The 14,150-nt window shown below is 44.7% G+C and overlaps 1 protein-coding gene across 2 annotated transcripts in view; it reads right to left on the bottom strand.

Annotated features, from left to right (window-relative positions):
• Positions 1 to 14,150, bottom strand: part of SENP7 (SUMO specific peptidase 7) — an 80,107-nt gene that overhangs the window by 61,908 nt on the left and 4,049 nt on the right. The window contains exons 3-5 of one of the 2 annotated variants that reach the window (XM_083174256.1): positions 9,892 to 9,999; positions 6,399 to 6,493; positions 1,080 to 1,271 (exon numbers count right to left, since the gene is read on the bottom strand). In XM_083174256.1, coding sequence (XP_083030382.1) covers positions 1,080 to 1,271; positions 6,399 to 6,493; positions 9,892 to 9,999 — 395 coding nt within the window. The remainder of the gene's footprint in view (positions 1 to 1,079; positions 1,272 to 6,398; positions 6,494 to 9,891; positions 10,000 to 14,150) is intronic. The other variant, XM_083174257.1, reaches the window with a different exon arrangement.

Below are 14,150 nucleotides of genomic sequence, written 5' to 3'. Positions count from 1 at the left end.
TCCACTGTGCAAAATGTCAGCCCTCCAATATCTCCTGTTCTGTCAAGAACCTCATAGTTTACATTTCTTTTTTTACAATGTTGAAGCCATGTCTTGCGCAGCCATTAGCCCATCCTATACCTTACTGGGTGACTCAGAACTCAACATGCAAAGATATCTGCACTTGGGGTTCCATCCCATGCCCAACCAGCCTACATTGGGGACATATAGATAAAACTGTTTAAAGTCATACGGGGGTATTCAATCCCCGCCGCTATTTCCAATGGCGATTCTCTGCGACCATGCAAAACTTCAATAGGCACAGAAAACCCACCTGTTCAAAGCATACCCTTCCACATAACCTAGTACCGTGGCCACTCTCTACCTACCTGCTGCCTCATGTCCTGACCATCCCTGCCTTGCTCACTTCCTGCCTTCAGGCCTCCTTTCCTGCTCCACATATCGCCTGTCTGTCTCCCTCTCCCTCTACATTGTAAGCTCCTTGGAGCAAAGCTGCCTTTCCTCCTGTTCTCCTAGCCCTCTCCTCTCACACTTCAATTACAGAATTACAGTGCTTCCCTACAGTAAACCCACATCTCATCTCGTTCATAATCATTGATCTCTACCAACGACAACTCCTCTGCTTCCCTACATCTCAGCTGTATTGTGTACTGAGGATTGTGCTGCTAATTGTTCTGTACTCTGTGTTACTTTTTCAGCTACTGTAAAGTTTTGTGTAGCCTGCAACGTTCTAACGTGTTCCATATGTACAGCCAACCACTTGAGGTGCCTTATAAATAAAATATAATAACATAAGCAACTAGGACGCACAAGGAAAATGTGCTGATTAAATTGTTATATGGAACTTGTATATATCATGTGAGACTTATGGTGTGTACACACAGGTACAATCTGCATGAGGGGGGGACAGGGACACGACACCTGATGCTAGAAGACTCATGTGACCTGGCATGCCAAGAGGGGCTATCCAGCATCACAGCAGCAGAGATGTAGGAGGACACATCGGTGTATATAGTGCTTCAAACATGTAGAAACTCTTACTGGGTACTCAGAGTCCATTCAGACATAACATACTATACCTGGACAGGCGCAAGGTTTCTGAAGAACCTTTCAAAGCTGGATATGCTGATGGGGTTTTAGAGGTAGGTGAAGAAATGGGACTTATTTGAAACGTTGCATCATTACAAGAATTTGAACCAGTAATATAATTTTGTGTGGATTGTCTTCCTGAATCAGATCTTAGGACATCCGTCAAGATAACTTTGGGTTCCCTGTTATTTAAATATAACAGATACATACAATAAACAACTTCCATTGAGTACTATTTTTATTTAACATGAAATGCATGGTGCTACTAAAGCGTACAAGCTTAAAGTCTACAAAGTAATTGTAATTAGAGAAGGTGTATTTAACATGCACAAAACCCTTGTATATTAAAAAAAAACTTGTATATTAAACACTGATTATAAATAAGTATGACACAGGTCAGAAATATCTTCAGAGCGAGCTGTATGAAGAGCAAACAGAAAAGGGGCTGCTCTCCCGCTCCTTCACACTCTATAAAACAAGATATATTACATACACAGAAACCTGAACTACGATCTCACCATGTGAATTTAAGGTAATGGGCCACTGGGTTATAGTGTACAACCCTACCTGAGTCTGGAGTGAGCAGGGATGGCCCTTTGCACCAGTGAACTGATATTTGGTGCAGCGATTAATCAGACTTTCACTCAGTAGAGGACATAAGTAGGAGGGAAGAGCCAGGAAAATGCAACCTCTGGGGAAAACGGTTTTCTCTGGCAGTTGGTAGCCATGTGTGGGGAGACCGGGAGACTTGGCCGCATTGTGCTTTACATGCTAAAATGATAGGCCGCAAAAATATCTCTGAGATCAGAAGTAATCAAGAGTCCATCTGTAATCATTATCTAATCATAAAATGGGTATCTGGGATTCTCTGCAGTAGACTGTCAACTAAATAGTAAAGTAGTTAAGAATTGAAATAGTGGTGAACCCCTTGGCAATTGATCTTTGTGTTTATTCTGTGCTAAGTGATAAAATAATAAAACTATTTTCTACTGTATCTAATGGTCTATTCTAAAGTGAATTTTCAACCCGCCATGACTTTCATGCATATTTAGACCTGACAATATGTTATATGGCATAGTATTCACTTTAAAGGGAAAGGGGTAATATTTCTCAAACAAGGGAGATTAATGACACAGGAAACTACTGTTTCTAAAAGTCTTTATCATCCAAAAGTCTTTTACGTGTACTTCCTCCTCTTTTGCGGCCACCGCTTACGGCGCTATGGAACCTACGTAGTGCCGCTAAGCATCATCGTCCCCCCGTGGACTCTCATTCACTACGCTTTGGGGTCGGTGATTCGCTTTGCTCGCCACAACTTTACTAAAGGTAATAGATGGTGGCGTGGACAAAGGAGGATAGCGTGGGCCCAGGGTGGTGGCATGATCTGTAATGGTTCCCCTTACGTAGCAGTTAAGTAACAGCTAACGTAACTGGCGTAGTGGTGGCCGCAAAGATGAGGAAGTACCCTTTTATTTATAGATTATTCCAAACCAAACTTAAACATTTTTTATTACTATCAACCGTACACAAGACCATAGTAAGTCTGAGACAGGGCCTTCCCCAAATGCTAGCACAAGGTTGGAAGCAAACAGTAATCTGTAATGTCTTTGTGGGCCCGATTCACATTTGAAAGAAAAGCAAAAAAATAAAAAATAAAGCCAGTCGCTGTGCACATGGAAAAATACATGTAGCACTGCAGGTGGGGCAGATATAACAGGTGCAAAGATATTTAGATTGAGTTGTCCAAACTAATCTAAATAGTAATAGAAAAATAAAGCCATCTACATTTGTGGGCTACAGTACATACAAAAATCATGCTCCCCAACATGGTTTGTTCCAGATACAAAATCACTTGCTATTTTATCTTTACTACTGAGTCAGAATCAGGTTGTGTATGCTGTAACATCAAGACTATCCTACACTGAAACTAAGACGAAGCCATGAGAAAAAAAAAACAGCACAGACCATAAAAGTACTACTCAAGGGTTCTTCGGATATCCAACAAGCCCAGAATAAGCCATTGCATTGCCAGTCAGTGAAGCCTAAAGTAGGCATACTTTACACCATTCCAGCCGATGTTTGACATTGTTTATGAAGATTGGAGACTTCTGTATGCTTACTTTACCATGAAAACCAATCCAGGAAGCTCCTGACAAACATTTCTAGTGCCGACTTCCAGAGTCCATGTGGAACTTGGTAATGAGCTTGGTAATGAGCGATGCAACCAAGGACAGATAAGTGGTATTGCTCTTGCTAGCAATATCCTGACATCCTGCATGTACAGGCCATGGAGGACATCGCTAATGACCCACGGGAGCGTGCATCAGTAACTATATAATGCATACACACTACAGGATGATCTGGTTTACAATGCGGGTGGTTGTGATATGTGGGTGTTGTATGGGGTTCCGACAGTGCGGATCCCCACAGTCGCGATCCCGACTGCAGGTGCTCTGACGGGGGCAAGCGCAAAGAAGCCACTTGCGGGCACGGTGGGGGCTATTCTCCCTTGTGGGGGTCCACAACCCCCAAAGAGGATGAATAGAACCTGTGGCGAGCGTAGCTAGCAATCAGGCCTGCAAGGAGCTTCTTTGTGGCCGCCCCCCTGTAGGAGCACCAGCAGTTGGGATCCTACGGTCGGAGCCCCATACCACACTCCCTTCCCACATATCACAACCGGCCGCATTGCCCTATGTGTTCCTTTTTGACCACTGCCTCAAATCTGCTCTGGTCATATTTTCGCATTATTGTCTCCAAGATTTTCCTCAATATATTCCTTACCTCTGGAATTCACTAACCTCACCTAGTCAGCCCCTACCAGTCTCCCCAGCTAATTAAGGATTATCAGGCTTTCTCATAACTCTCGACTAACCTTGTCTACCCCTCCAACATGTATCCTCTAACTGATCCCCCCCTTAAATATAGTGCACAATCTACCTCTTGGTTCCCCCCTAGCACTATCCATGTGGTCAGTGCTCTGCTCCAATGTGTCCTATTACCCTTCAGTGACTTACACGGTGTGCTCATCCATATACTGAGTACAGGATCATAGAGTAGGAAATTTACTCGCCCCACATGATCCTTCAAGCAGCAGTAAAGTTGCACTGCTCTTTCCCTGTTATTTTTCCTACCCATTCTGTGGTTTAGTAGTAATATTTCACAACAGTTTGCTGTTGTGGAATGTACTTCTACTCTGCTCATTTGCAATGTTTTAGGTTTAACCTCTGGACAGCACTGTAGACACTTTGGTGATGATGATGATATTATTAACAACAACAACAACAACAACAACAACAACAGTAGTAACAATAATAGTATCTTTAAAACTCAAATATATGCAGTTAATATGCCATGTGTTACAGCTGGGACAGGACATTGTGCTGCATCTGCTACATTACCAAAGCTGGAGAATTTATCAGGGGAAGGTAGATTTCTCATTACTGGATAGCCATGCAAAGATGCCACATATACAGTGCACCGACGTAGTAACATGTGCCACATGGTTTGAAGTAACAAGCTGTTTAAATGTCTGCCTGCCATATCCAGACATTGTGGAATGTAATTTAAGCTTTCTGATGTAATGCAGGTGGGTAAGACTTTATCAGTGTTACCTATAGTATAGCAGTCTTACCCATATGGCATGTGCGTACAGCAAACAATAAAGAATGTTTCCCTTTGGCAAAACAGCTGCACATCACTCCTTTAGGTGTGAATGCTCTTCATTGGGCTGATGATCAAGATCATGAACGCACAACGCAGCACAGTACAAGTAGTTCCGGTCAGGATTAAAAATTGACCAACGGGGGGGCTGCATTACATTCTGTTGTCTTATGTTTTAAGCTGGTGCTGATTAACAAACGGATTAGTGTACCGCTAATCAAGTGTATTCCTGGGTTGTGTATGAGTTATGCTTAGTAGTGAAAGCCACCTCTAGGTAGTCCCAATAACAGCGGAAAACCCAGTCAATAAACGCAAAGCTAATAAATGAGCCGGGATACGGTCATTAGGGCGACAAGCATTGGGTCGACACCATTAGGTTGACATACAGAAAGGTTGACATGGATCTAGGTCGACAAGCATTAGGTCGACAGTCAAAAGGTTTTTCACAGTATTTTGTGCAGACAGGCGGTATTTCATGCCCTACTATCCACTAAACGTAAAGCCCATTTAGCATAGATTACCTTTAGGAAAGGTCCCTATATACTAGATTTCACTGAGTGCGGTACAAATTATCAGTAGTACAAAAAACAAAACAATCATTGCTAATAGCATAAATCCATCTTTATGCACCTTGTTTTAGTGAGAAGTGCAAAGAAGACCAACAACTTCTATTTTAAAAAATAACAACACGCAGGGAAGAAGATTTGAGCCTACAATAGTCATTTCGAATTAGCGGTCAAGAATGTGCCACACCGGGGTAGGCAGACTACGGACTTTATACTGGTCCATTCGCAGCGGTGTGCAATGTTTTTGAACTGCGCATGCACATTTCTGAGCATGTGCATGCGCTGTGTGTGAGCGGCCATGGCAAACAGATTGTTCGCCGGGCGCTCGCACACAAGACTGAGGGCATGGGGAGGCGGCCCTGGGAACGGCTAGCATTTTATCAGCAACCGTCGAATGATGTGGATGTTCCCCCGTAGGCTGCGAACCATTCGCAGACGTGCGGGGGAATTCACCTTGCAAATGGGGGTGGTGCAGCATATGCGAACGGGCAGAAAATTACATGCAGTGCTACGAACGTCACAGCGCTGCGTGTCAACCAGAATAACCCCCTGTAGAGCATACTTGCATACTCCCCAAGGAACATCCAGGGAACACATTTCTGTAAGCATGGGAGATTAAAATCACCTTCCTGCATGCTACCCATGTCCTAATGAAAGGTATATATGGAGAATCACCACCTAGAACCTGCCTCCATCCTTCACAGTCACGTGATGTATGGCATCGTGTTGAAGGTGATAGGAAGGAACCTAATAATATAAAGCACCCCTTACCCCACAGTGGCCACCTGCATCTCCCCTCTGTAATTATGACAAAGCATGAATATAATATTGACCCATGAACAGGACTTAACACACAGCTACCACAAACCTTTGCTTAGATACACTGTAGCAAATGGTACTAGTTAGGATTTGTGTTTACAAAACAGACCCTTTGAGTCTATTGTACTATCTATCTATTGAAGTGTAAATAAAAACTCCACAAAAGGAGAAATCATTTAAAAATGCAGTTCATATAATTAGATCATTACAGTTGTAATATTTGGAAACTAATTAAGAAAAGTAAATAAATGGATGCACACTTACTTGTAAAACTTGTAATTGCCATGTGGTCTAAAATAGGCATGGGACTCCATATTCCTTGGTACATTATAGGATTCATAAGAGGAAGTATAGGCGCGCTGCAAAGTAGAACACATATAAGTATACATATACATAGTTCATAGTAATTTGTGATTATTGTTTAGTTTTTATACTTGGACTAACTTTGGGATTTAGTATTTTCTTTATAGCAGATTAAATTAATAAGATTCCAGCAAATCCTTTTCACCAAGGTATGTAGAGAAACACAGACATTGGATTCTGTCTATATAAACCTATTTTTTTCCCTTCCGATGAAGAAGATGCTGCAGTAGTAGTAGTAATAGTAGTTGACCTTTTAGTTATTTTGAATTATAATTCATAACTTCAACCCACCAATAACTACCTCCAAGCGCTCCACAACCCCTTTTTTTCAGTAGTAGTAGTTTGTTTATTTATAAGGTGCCACAAAGTGTCCGCAGCGCCCTACATAGCAAACAAAAAACATTACAAGGTAACGTACAGGGTGTGTTGATAAAATACAGCATAAATAGGGATATAGCTGATAGAACTAAAATCAGCATCAGTTCTGAAGTAGGTGTCGAAATAGTCGAGGAGACTGAGGATGAAGTAGAGGAAGGGAAGAACCGGGCACGAGTGCTGGTGAGGTAAAGAGGTAGGGTGAGTACGTGAGGAAGGAGGGCCCTACTCATAAAGAGTTAACAGACTAAAAGGAGGTGGGAGGACGAACGAAAAACAATAGGATAAGTAGGAACGGATGGGAACAGATGGAGGGGTAGGGTAGGCAGGATAGGAGGAGCGAAAGAGGTTAGGAGGAGGAGGGATAGGCTAGTCGGAAGAAGTGGGTTTTGAGGGAGTGCTTGAAGGAGGTAAGGGAATCAGAAAGCCTGATGGGTGGCGGGAGGTTGTTCCAGTGCAGGGGGGCAGCCCGAGAGAAGTCTTGGACACAGTATTGGGAGTTGGTGATTAGGTGAGAGGTCATGCGGCGGTCGGCGGCGGATGTAAGAGGATGGTTAGGGAGTGTGGATAGAGATCAGTGAAGAGAGGTAAGGAGCGGTGGAGGAGGAGAGAGCCTTGTAGGTGGTGGTGAGAATTTTAAAGAGAACTCTGAAAGGAATGGGGAGCCAGTGAAGAGATAGACAGAGGGTGGAGGCAGAGGTAGAGCGGCGGGAGAGAAAGATGAGCCTAGCAGCGGCATTAAGAATGGATTGGAGAGGGGCAAGGCGGGCGAGAGGTAGCCCGGAGAGAAGGATGTTGCAGTAGTCAAGGCGGGAGATGACAAGAGAGTGAATGAGAATTTTGGTCGCGTCAGTGGTGAGGAATGGTCTGATGTGTGAGATGTTGCGGAGGTGAAAGCGGCAAGACTGTGAGAGCACAAATTTTGGGGGTGAAAGATAGTCAATGATGACACCGAGGCAGCGTGTTTGATCGGGGGAGGTGATCTCGGTTTCACCAGTGCTGATGGAGATAGTGGGAGAAGAGGGGATGTTCGGGGGATGGAAGATTAGAAGTTCAGTTTTAGCCATGTTTAGTTTCAGGAAGCGTTAAGTCATCCAGGCTGAGATGGCCGTGAGGCATTCAGAGACCTTGGACAGGAGTGCTGGGGATAGGTCAGGGGAGGAGAGATAGATTAGGGTATCATCAGCATAAAGGAGGTAATGGAAACCATAGGAGCTGATGAGGGTGCCCAGAGAGGTGATGTAGAGGGAGAAGAGGAGAGGGCCTAGGACTGGCCCTTGGGGAACACCGACTGGCTGTGGGGTAGTAGAAGAGGAGGAGCTCAGAGTGAAGATGGAGAAGGAGCGATCGGGGAGGTATGAGGTGAACCAGGAGAAGACCATGCCAGTGATGCCAAAGGAGTGGAGGGTGTTGAGCAGGAGAGGGTTGTCAACAGTGTCAAAGGCAGCCGACAGATCAAGCTGGATGAGAATAGAGAAGAGGCCTTTGGATTTAGCCGATAGTAGATCATTAGTAACTTTGGTCAGGGCAGTTTCAGTGGAATGTAAAGGGCGGAACCTGGATTGGAGGGGGTCTAGAATGGAGTTAGCAGTAAGGTGGTTTGGAGACTAGTATAGGCCCAGACGTTCTAGGAGTTTGGAGGCAAAAGGGAGGAGGGAGATGGACGTAGAGTTGGGGTCCAGATTTTTTTTTTGAGAATTGGGGAGACAAGAGCGTGTTTGAAAGAGTAGGGGGAAGATCCCAGAGGATAGGGAAAGATTAAAGAGGTGAGCCAAGTGAGAGCAGACAGACGGACTGAGATGACGGATAATATTGGAGGGCATAGGATTGAGCGGGCCGTATCCCAGAATGAGAAGGGAGAAAAGTCTAGGACAGCTCCTTTCTCTAAAAACAGCTATTATTGAGGCTGCATTGTCCAATTTACAGAACTTAAAAAAAAAAAAGAAGGTGTATTAGAGACCTAGCGTTGGGGGTAGGAGACGAGGGAGTGTTAGGGTTACAGAATGCCGCTTTTCAGATGCCCGAGTTGGAATTGCACATCATATCATCACTAGAACTCGCTGGACAAAGCTAGAGCCACTCTACCATCACAGACTAGATGGCTGCCACAGCAGCATTAGGTTGAAATTATATCATGCAGTGTTATCTGTGGTGCAGAACTGCTCACTGTAAAGGTGCCCATACTTTTGCACTGTGCGATGCATGCTCCCGCGGGCATCTCATTGCACAGTACAAAAAGTATGTGCTGCACAAACTTTTTGTACTGCCTTCTGATCACATAGCACGCAAATCGCATGCAAAACACATGCGTTGCGATACGATCCAGCCCATAATGGGTGCGATCATCGCACCATGTATCGGCACCTTAAGATGCTGTATGCAATTTATGTTTTTGAACAAGCCTTCAATTTATATTTCTTGAGCTTTATCATTTCATGGCAACATTGGAAAGTAGCATCAATATAACCATTTAAAAAAAACCAGTGTACATATGCTAACCTTTAGCCAAGACAAAAGATAATTATGTGGTCTTATGTATGGGCCAGATGCATTGTGGTGCGAGTCCATTCATAGGATTCCGAATGAATTCGAAGTTGTTGTTTTTTAAAGCTAGTCATTTACAAGGCATGGTTTGCATTGTATAGGGCTACCCCTTTAAAAAAATAAAAAAAAAACACAGTTCAGCCAACATCCCCCATGGTTGCCGGACTTGCACAATACATTTGGCCCATGGAGTCCTTTCCATTAATTATTTTTTAAACAACACAATACCAAAATGTTGATCTGATAGCAGACAGCACCAATAGTTCCATTATAAGTAGGCTTAGCATACTATCTTCTTAAATCAGGATAACCATGAATTACACATGTACTGTGGCTGGATAAAACCATGCAGAATGCTGGCTTTAAGTCAGACAGCCGCAGAACCTGTGTAATTTATGAGTGTCCCAGTTTAAAGAGACAGTATGGAAAGCCTAATTAAAAGTACTTTTTGCTATATCTATACATAGAGCATTACCTTCCGAAGAGTCACATTTTTGTAATCAGGATTGGATAGTCTTGATAACGGAGAATTAACTTGAACTTCTTCACACCAATCATCTGCTTTTTTCTTTGGAATCTTAAACTAAATAAAACAAATGTATTTAAAATAAATTACAATCCATCATAGAGAACCTTTATTGTAATAAAACATTGCATCCATTTCAAATTCTAACTACAATTTATTTTGTAGTTATTTTCCCCTATACTCAACAAGCAGAAATGTGGAGGTCTCATGATTACATTGTCATCTATTACCAAACAGAATAATGCTCTCACACCTTTTCACTTCTTTCTCAACTACTGTATGTCCATGAAGGTGTGCGCCACCAGCAGCACAATGCTGACAGTGAGCAGCAGCAGGGACAGCACTCTGCAGGTGTACATTGCCCACCGTGCTGCTGCCATAGCATTGGCTGCACAGTACACCAATCACAGGGCCAGAGAAGGGCCCTCGCTGCTGTCACTCACCGACCAAGGAAATTATTAGGACGTCCAGTGGCGGCGGCAGCAAGGGGGTAGCTGGGACCATACACAAAAAAAACCAGCATCCTGGTACCGGTGCAATGTCTTCAGAACTGATAAATTGGCTGGGGTAACATGCTGCCCTGCTGCCTATGTGATCACTGCTAGCTAGACGAATGCTGCATGCATTATACAGAGATTCATTACTCCCTTCCAGGAGGCGGGCTGCAGCTGGAAGAGCATTCATGCAGTTCTCAGCATAGAGGAGATCAGTGGAGTATGCGGAGCGTTGGGGTGAGGGGCATGGAACGAGGTGGAAGAGCCAACACTGACCGCCACAGATGAGAAAGTTCTCATCAGCATGTCAGTGTGGCGCGAGGCCACACACAAAATAGGCAATGAGCATTTAGAGGTGTAAAAAACAGGACAGGGTGCAGCACCGTGCAAAAGAAGCTTAGGGAACACTATCATTTCTTCTACGATCCCCATGGCAGCCACTCTGGGATATTTTCCCTCTTCCTCCATAATAGACAGGTTGATTTTTTCCTCCGTCTGGGACCGCCCACCTTGGCCATATAAGCCGGCTCCTCCCCTTTATCTGTGTCTTTTTTCCTGTCTCCTAGTTAGACAGAGTAGGTTGATTTATTTTTAGCAGGCTTACCGACCAGACGGGGAGAGGAAGAGGTGGAAATGGCCCAGAGTTGGTTTTCCTGCTTCACCTATTAATAACTACACACTGTCCCCGTCATGGACCTGGGAGGTGAGTGTATTGCCCTGCATATCCCTGCCTGCGGCTGTTGGTAGTAGCTGCGGTCCCTGCACTCCGCCCGCTAGGCTAGTGGTTTAAACATCGTTACCTGGATCTTCAAGGCATAGTGTGAGGTGGTGCGGCTGCAGCGCCGCGAGAAAGCAGTTATCTAACATGCAGAGCCAGGAGGCTCGAAGCGGGAACACGCGAGCCGGAAGCGGCGGTGATTGACAGGTGCAGAGGGAGCCGCGAGAGCCAGCGGCATGGGTTAGGGAGGATTATTACAGCGCGCACCCCAGAAGCACTTCCGGGTTGGTTCTTCCGGTGCAGTATATTAACTCCCTGCACGCTGTGCCTGTCAGGAGAGTTTGTGGTTTACTGCTGTGATTATAGAGGTCTACATCGTTTGCTGAAATGAATCCAGCTGATGTATTGGAGCCTTCTCCCCAGAGGTCTGTGTCTGCCCACTCGAGGTAAGCCTGTGTATTTTATGGGCTATTAGATTTATTTTATTTTTAGTTAGATACTTATTAGTGCTTTATTGTAGTGTGTCATCATCACCGCCGAGGAAAAGGACTTGCAAGCGTCGAAGTGCGACTAGATGTGTGGTCTGTGACAAGAGTCTGCAAGTTACTTCTAAGAATGGCAAGTGTGAGGAATGTAACGTGCCTGCGGCGGCGGTAGAGACGGGGAATCCAGACATGCTGCATCAACTTATGGATTGGATGAAAAAGTCTTTCGTCACTAAAGAAGAATTAACTCTGCTGCAATCTAAGAGATCAAGGTCACAAGCAGAGTTAGACGAAGGGGCATCATCCGAAGATTGGCAAGAAGATCCACCAGGGTCATCCAGTGAAGAACCGGGTGAGATCAAGGAGGAGAAGAGTTCATACGATTTGGATCTGGTGGAATGTATGCTAAAGAGCATACATAAGGCTATTGATTATAAAGAAAAAGAGGAACCTGTGGATGCCCAGGACAGGTTGTTTGAGGATCGCTCCAAGAAGGGCAGGTGCTTCCCTGTTCATAGAGTAATGAAGGATTTGGTCCTAAAGGAATGGAATTCGGTGGAGAAAAGATTGGGCCGTCTGCCTAGACTGGAGAGGATGTACCCGTTCAAGGATGAACAGTTACTTAATTGGTGCTCGGTACCCAAGGTGGATGCCGCGGTGGCGGAGCTAACCTCTAAAACCACGATTCCATTGGAGGATGGCGCTTCTTTTAAGGATGCCATGGATAAAAGGGCAGATAATTCACTTAAAAAGCTACACATGTCAGCTGCAGTGTCTTTAAAGGCAGGCATGGCAATTGCGTCCTCGGCTAGAGCATTGAGACTGTGGGGCTCAGATATGCACAAGGATCTTGACGACAAGATTTCCAGAAAGTATTTGATGAAAAATCTGGAAGTCATGCAGAGAGCAATTGGTTATATTTGTGAGGCCTCATTGGATATGGTTTCTTTCTCGGCCAAGACATTGGCGGCAGGAGTGGTGGCCAGGAGAGCCCTGTGGCTTAAGAATTGGAGTGCGGACGTCCACTCCAAGAATAGGCTGGCGTCTATGCCCTTTGAGGGTTCGTTCCTGTTCGGACAGAAACTTGACACTATGATTCAAAAGATTTCAGGGGGCAAGTCGGTTCGATTACCCCAGGATAAGAGGAACAGGTTCCCGTTACCCATGTCTTCAAAACAGCAGTTTAAAGAGGCAAGAAGCTACAGACCTGGGCGTCATTATGGAAGAAGAGGCGCGGCTGGTCGACAGTCCTTTCGTCAATCAACTAGAGGAAAGGACGCCTACTATCAATATCCAAGGCAATGACTATGCCGAGATGGCTCCGGTAGGAGCAAGGCTGTTGACTTTTGCGGAAGTATGGCGAAGGTCAATAGACGACAAGTGGGTAATGTCGATCATAGAAAACGGGTACAGTCTGCAGTTCAACCGGTATCCAGGAAGGAACAGATTTGTGGTATCTCGAGTCCCTCAAGAAAAGAGGGAAAGAGAAGCACTAGAAACCATTGTGAAGCAGTTACTGGCGGTGAGAGCAGTAGAAGAAGTTCCAGAAGTCCAGTGGAAAAAAGGATTCTACTCAAACCTGTTTCTGGTAACAAAACAGACGGGCGGTTTCAGATCAATCCTGGATTTAAGGGATCTAAACTGTTGTCTGACAAAGAAGAGGTTCAAGATGGAAACTCTTACATCTATTCTAGCTGGAATTCGGTCCGGAATGTTTCTAGCGGCGTTGGATCTAAAAGACGCCTATTATCACATACCAATATGTCAAAGGGACAGGAGATTTCTGAGATTTCATCTGTTCAAAAGGCATTTCCAGTTCACCTGTCTGCCGTTCGGTCTGACATCATCACCGAGAGTGTTTTCAAAGGTTCTGATAACACTCATAGCAAGACTCCGGGAGAAAGGAATCCAGATATGGCCATATCTGGACGACTTATTGATCGCAGGAGAATCGGAGGCAGAAACACGAAAGAGCGTGACGATAGTAATGGACTATCTAGAAAGACATGGTTGGCTGATCAACAGACAGAAAAGCAAGTTACAACCATCACAGCTGATCCAGTTTTTGGGTGTCTTAATCGATACAGCAAGATATCAAGTGGCTTTGTCGCCAGAAAGATGTTTAAAGATTCAGGAGCTTGTATTGAACTGTTTGAAGCACCAACAATTGACCCTGGAGAAAGGAATGCAGTTGTTGGGAATGATGGCATCCACAATCAACGTCATCCCCTGGGCTCAGTGGAGAATGAGGACACTCCAATGGGAACTTCTGCCATATCTAAGAAGCAAGAAACACAGAATGACAAAGATTCGATTACATTCCAGACTGAGGGAGTCTCTCCATTGGTGGGCCCAGGGGCTTCAACAAAGATCGACGTCACTTCAGTTCCCGAGATATCTGAATCTTACCACAGATGCAAGTCAGACAGGATGGGGTGCACATCTATTGGGGCTGTCAGCTCAAGGCAGTTGGACAGAGAAGGAGAGCTCCCTATCCTCCAACATGAGAGA

This window comes from Crinia signifera, chromosome 2, assembly GCF_055691185.1.
Source record: "Crinia signifera chromosome 2, ASM5569118v1, whole genome shotgun sequence".
Classification (NCBI taxonomy): Eukaryota; Metazoa; Chordata; class Amphibia; order Anura; family Myobatrachidae; genus Crinia; species Crinia signifera.
Note: the sequence above shows the minus strand (reverse complement) of the source record. Positions and strands in the feature narration are given on the sequence as shown.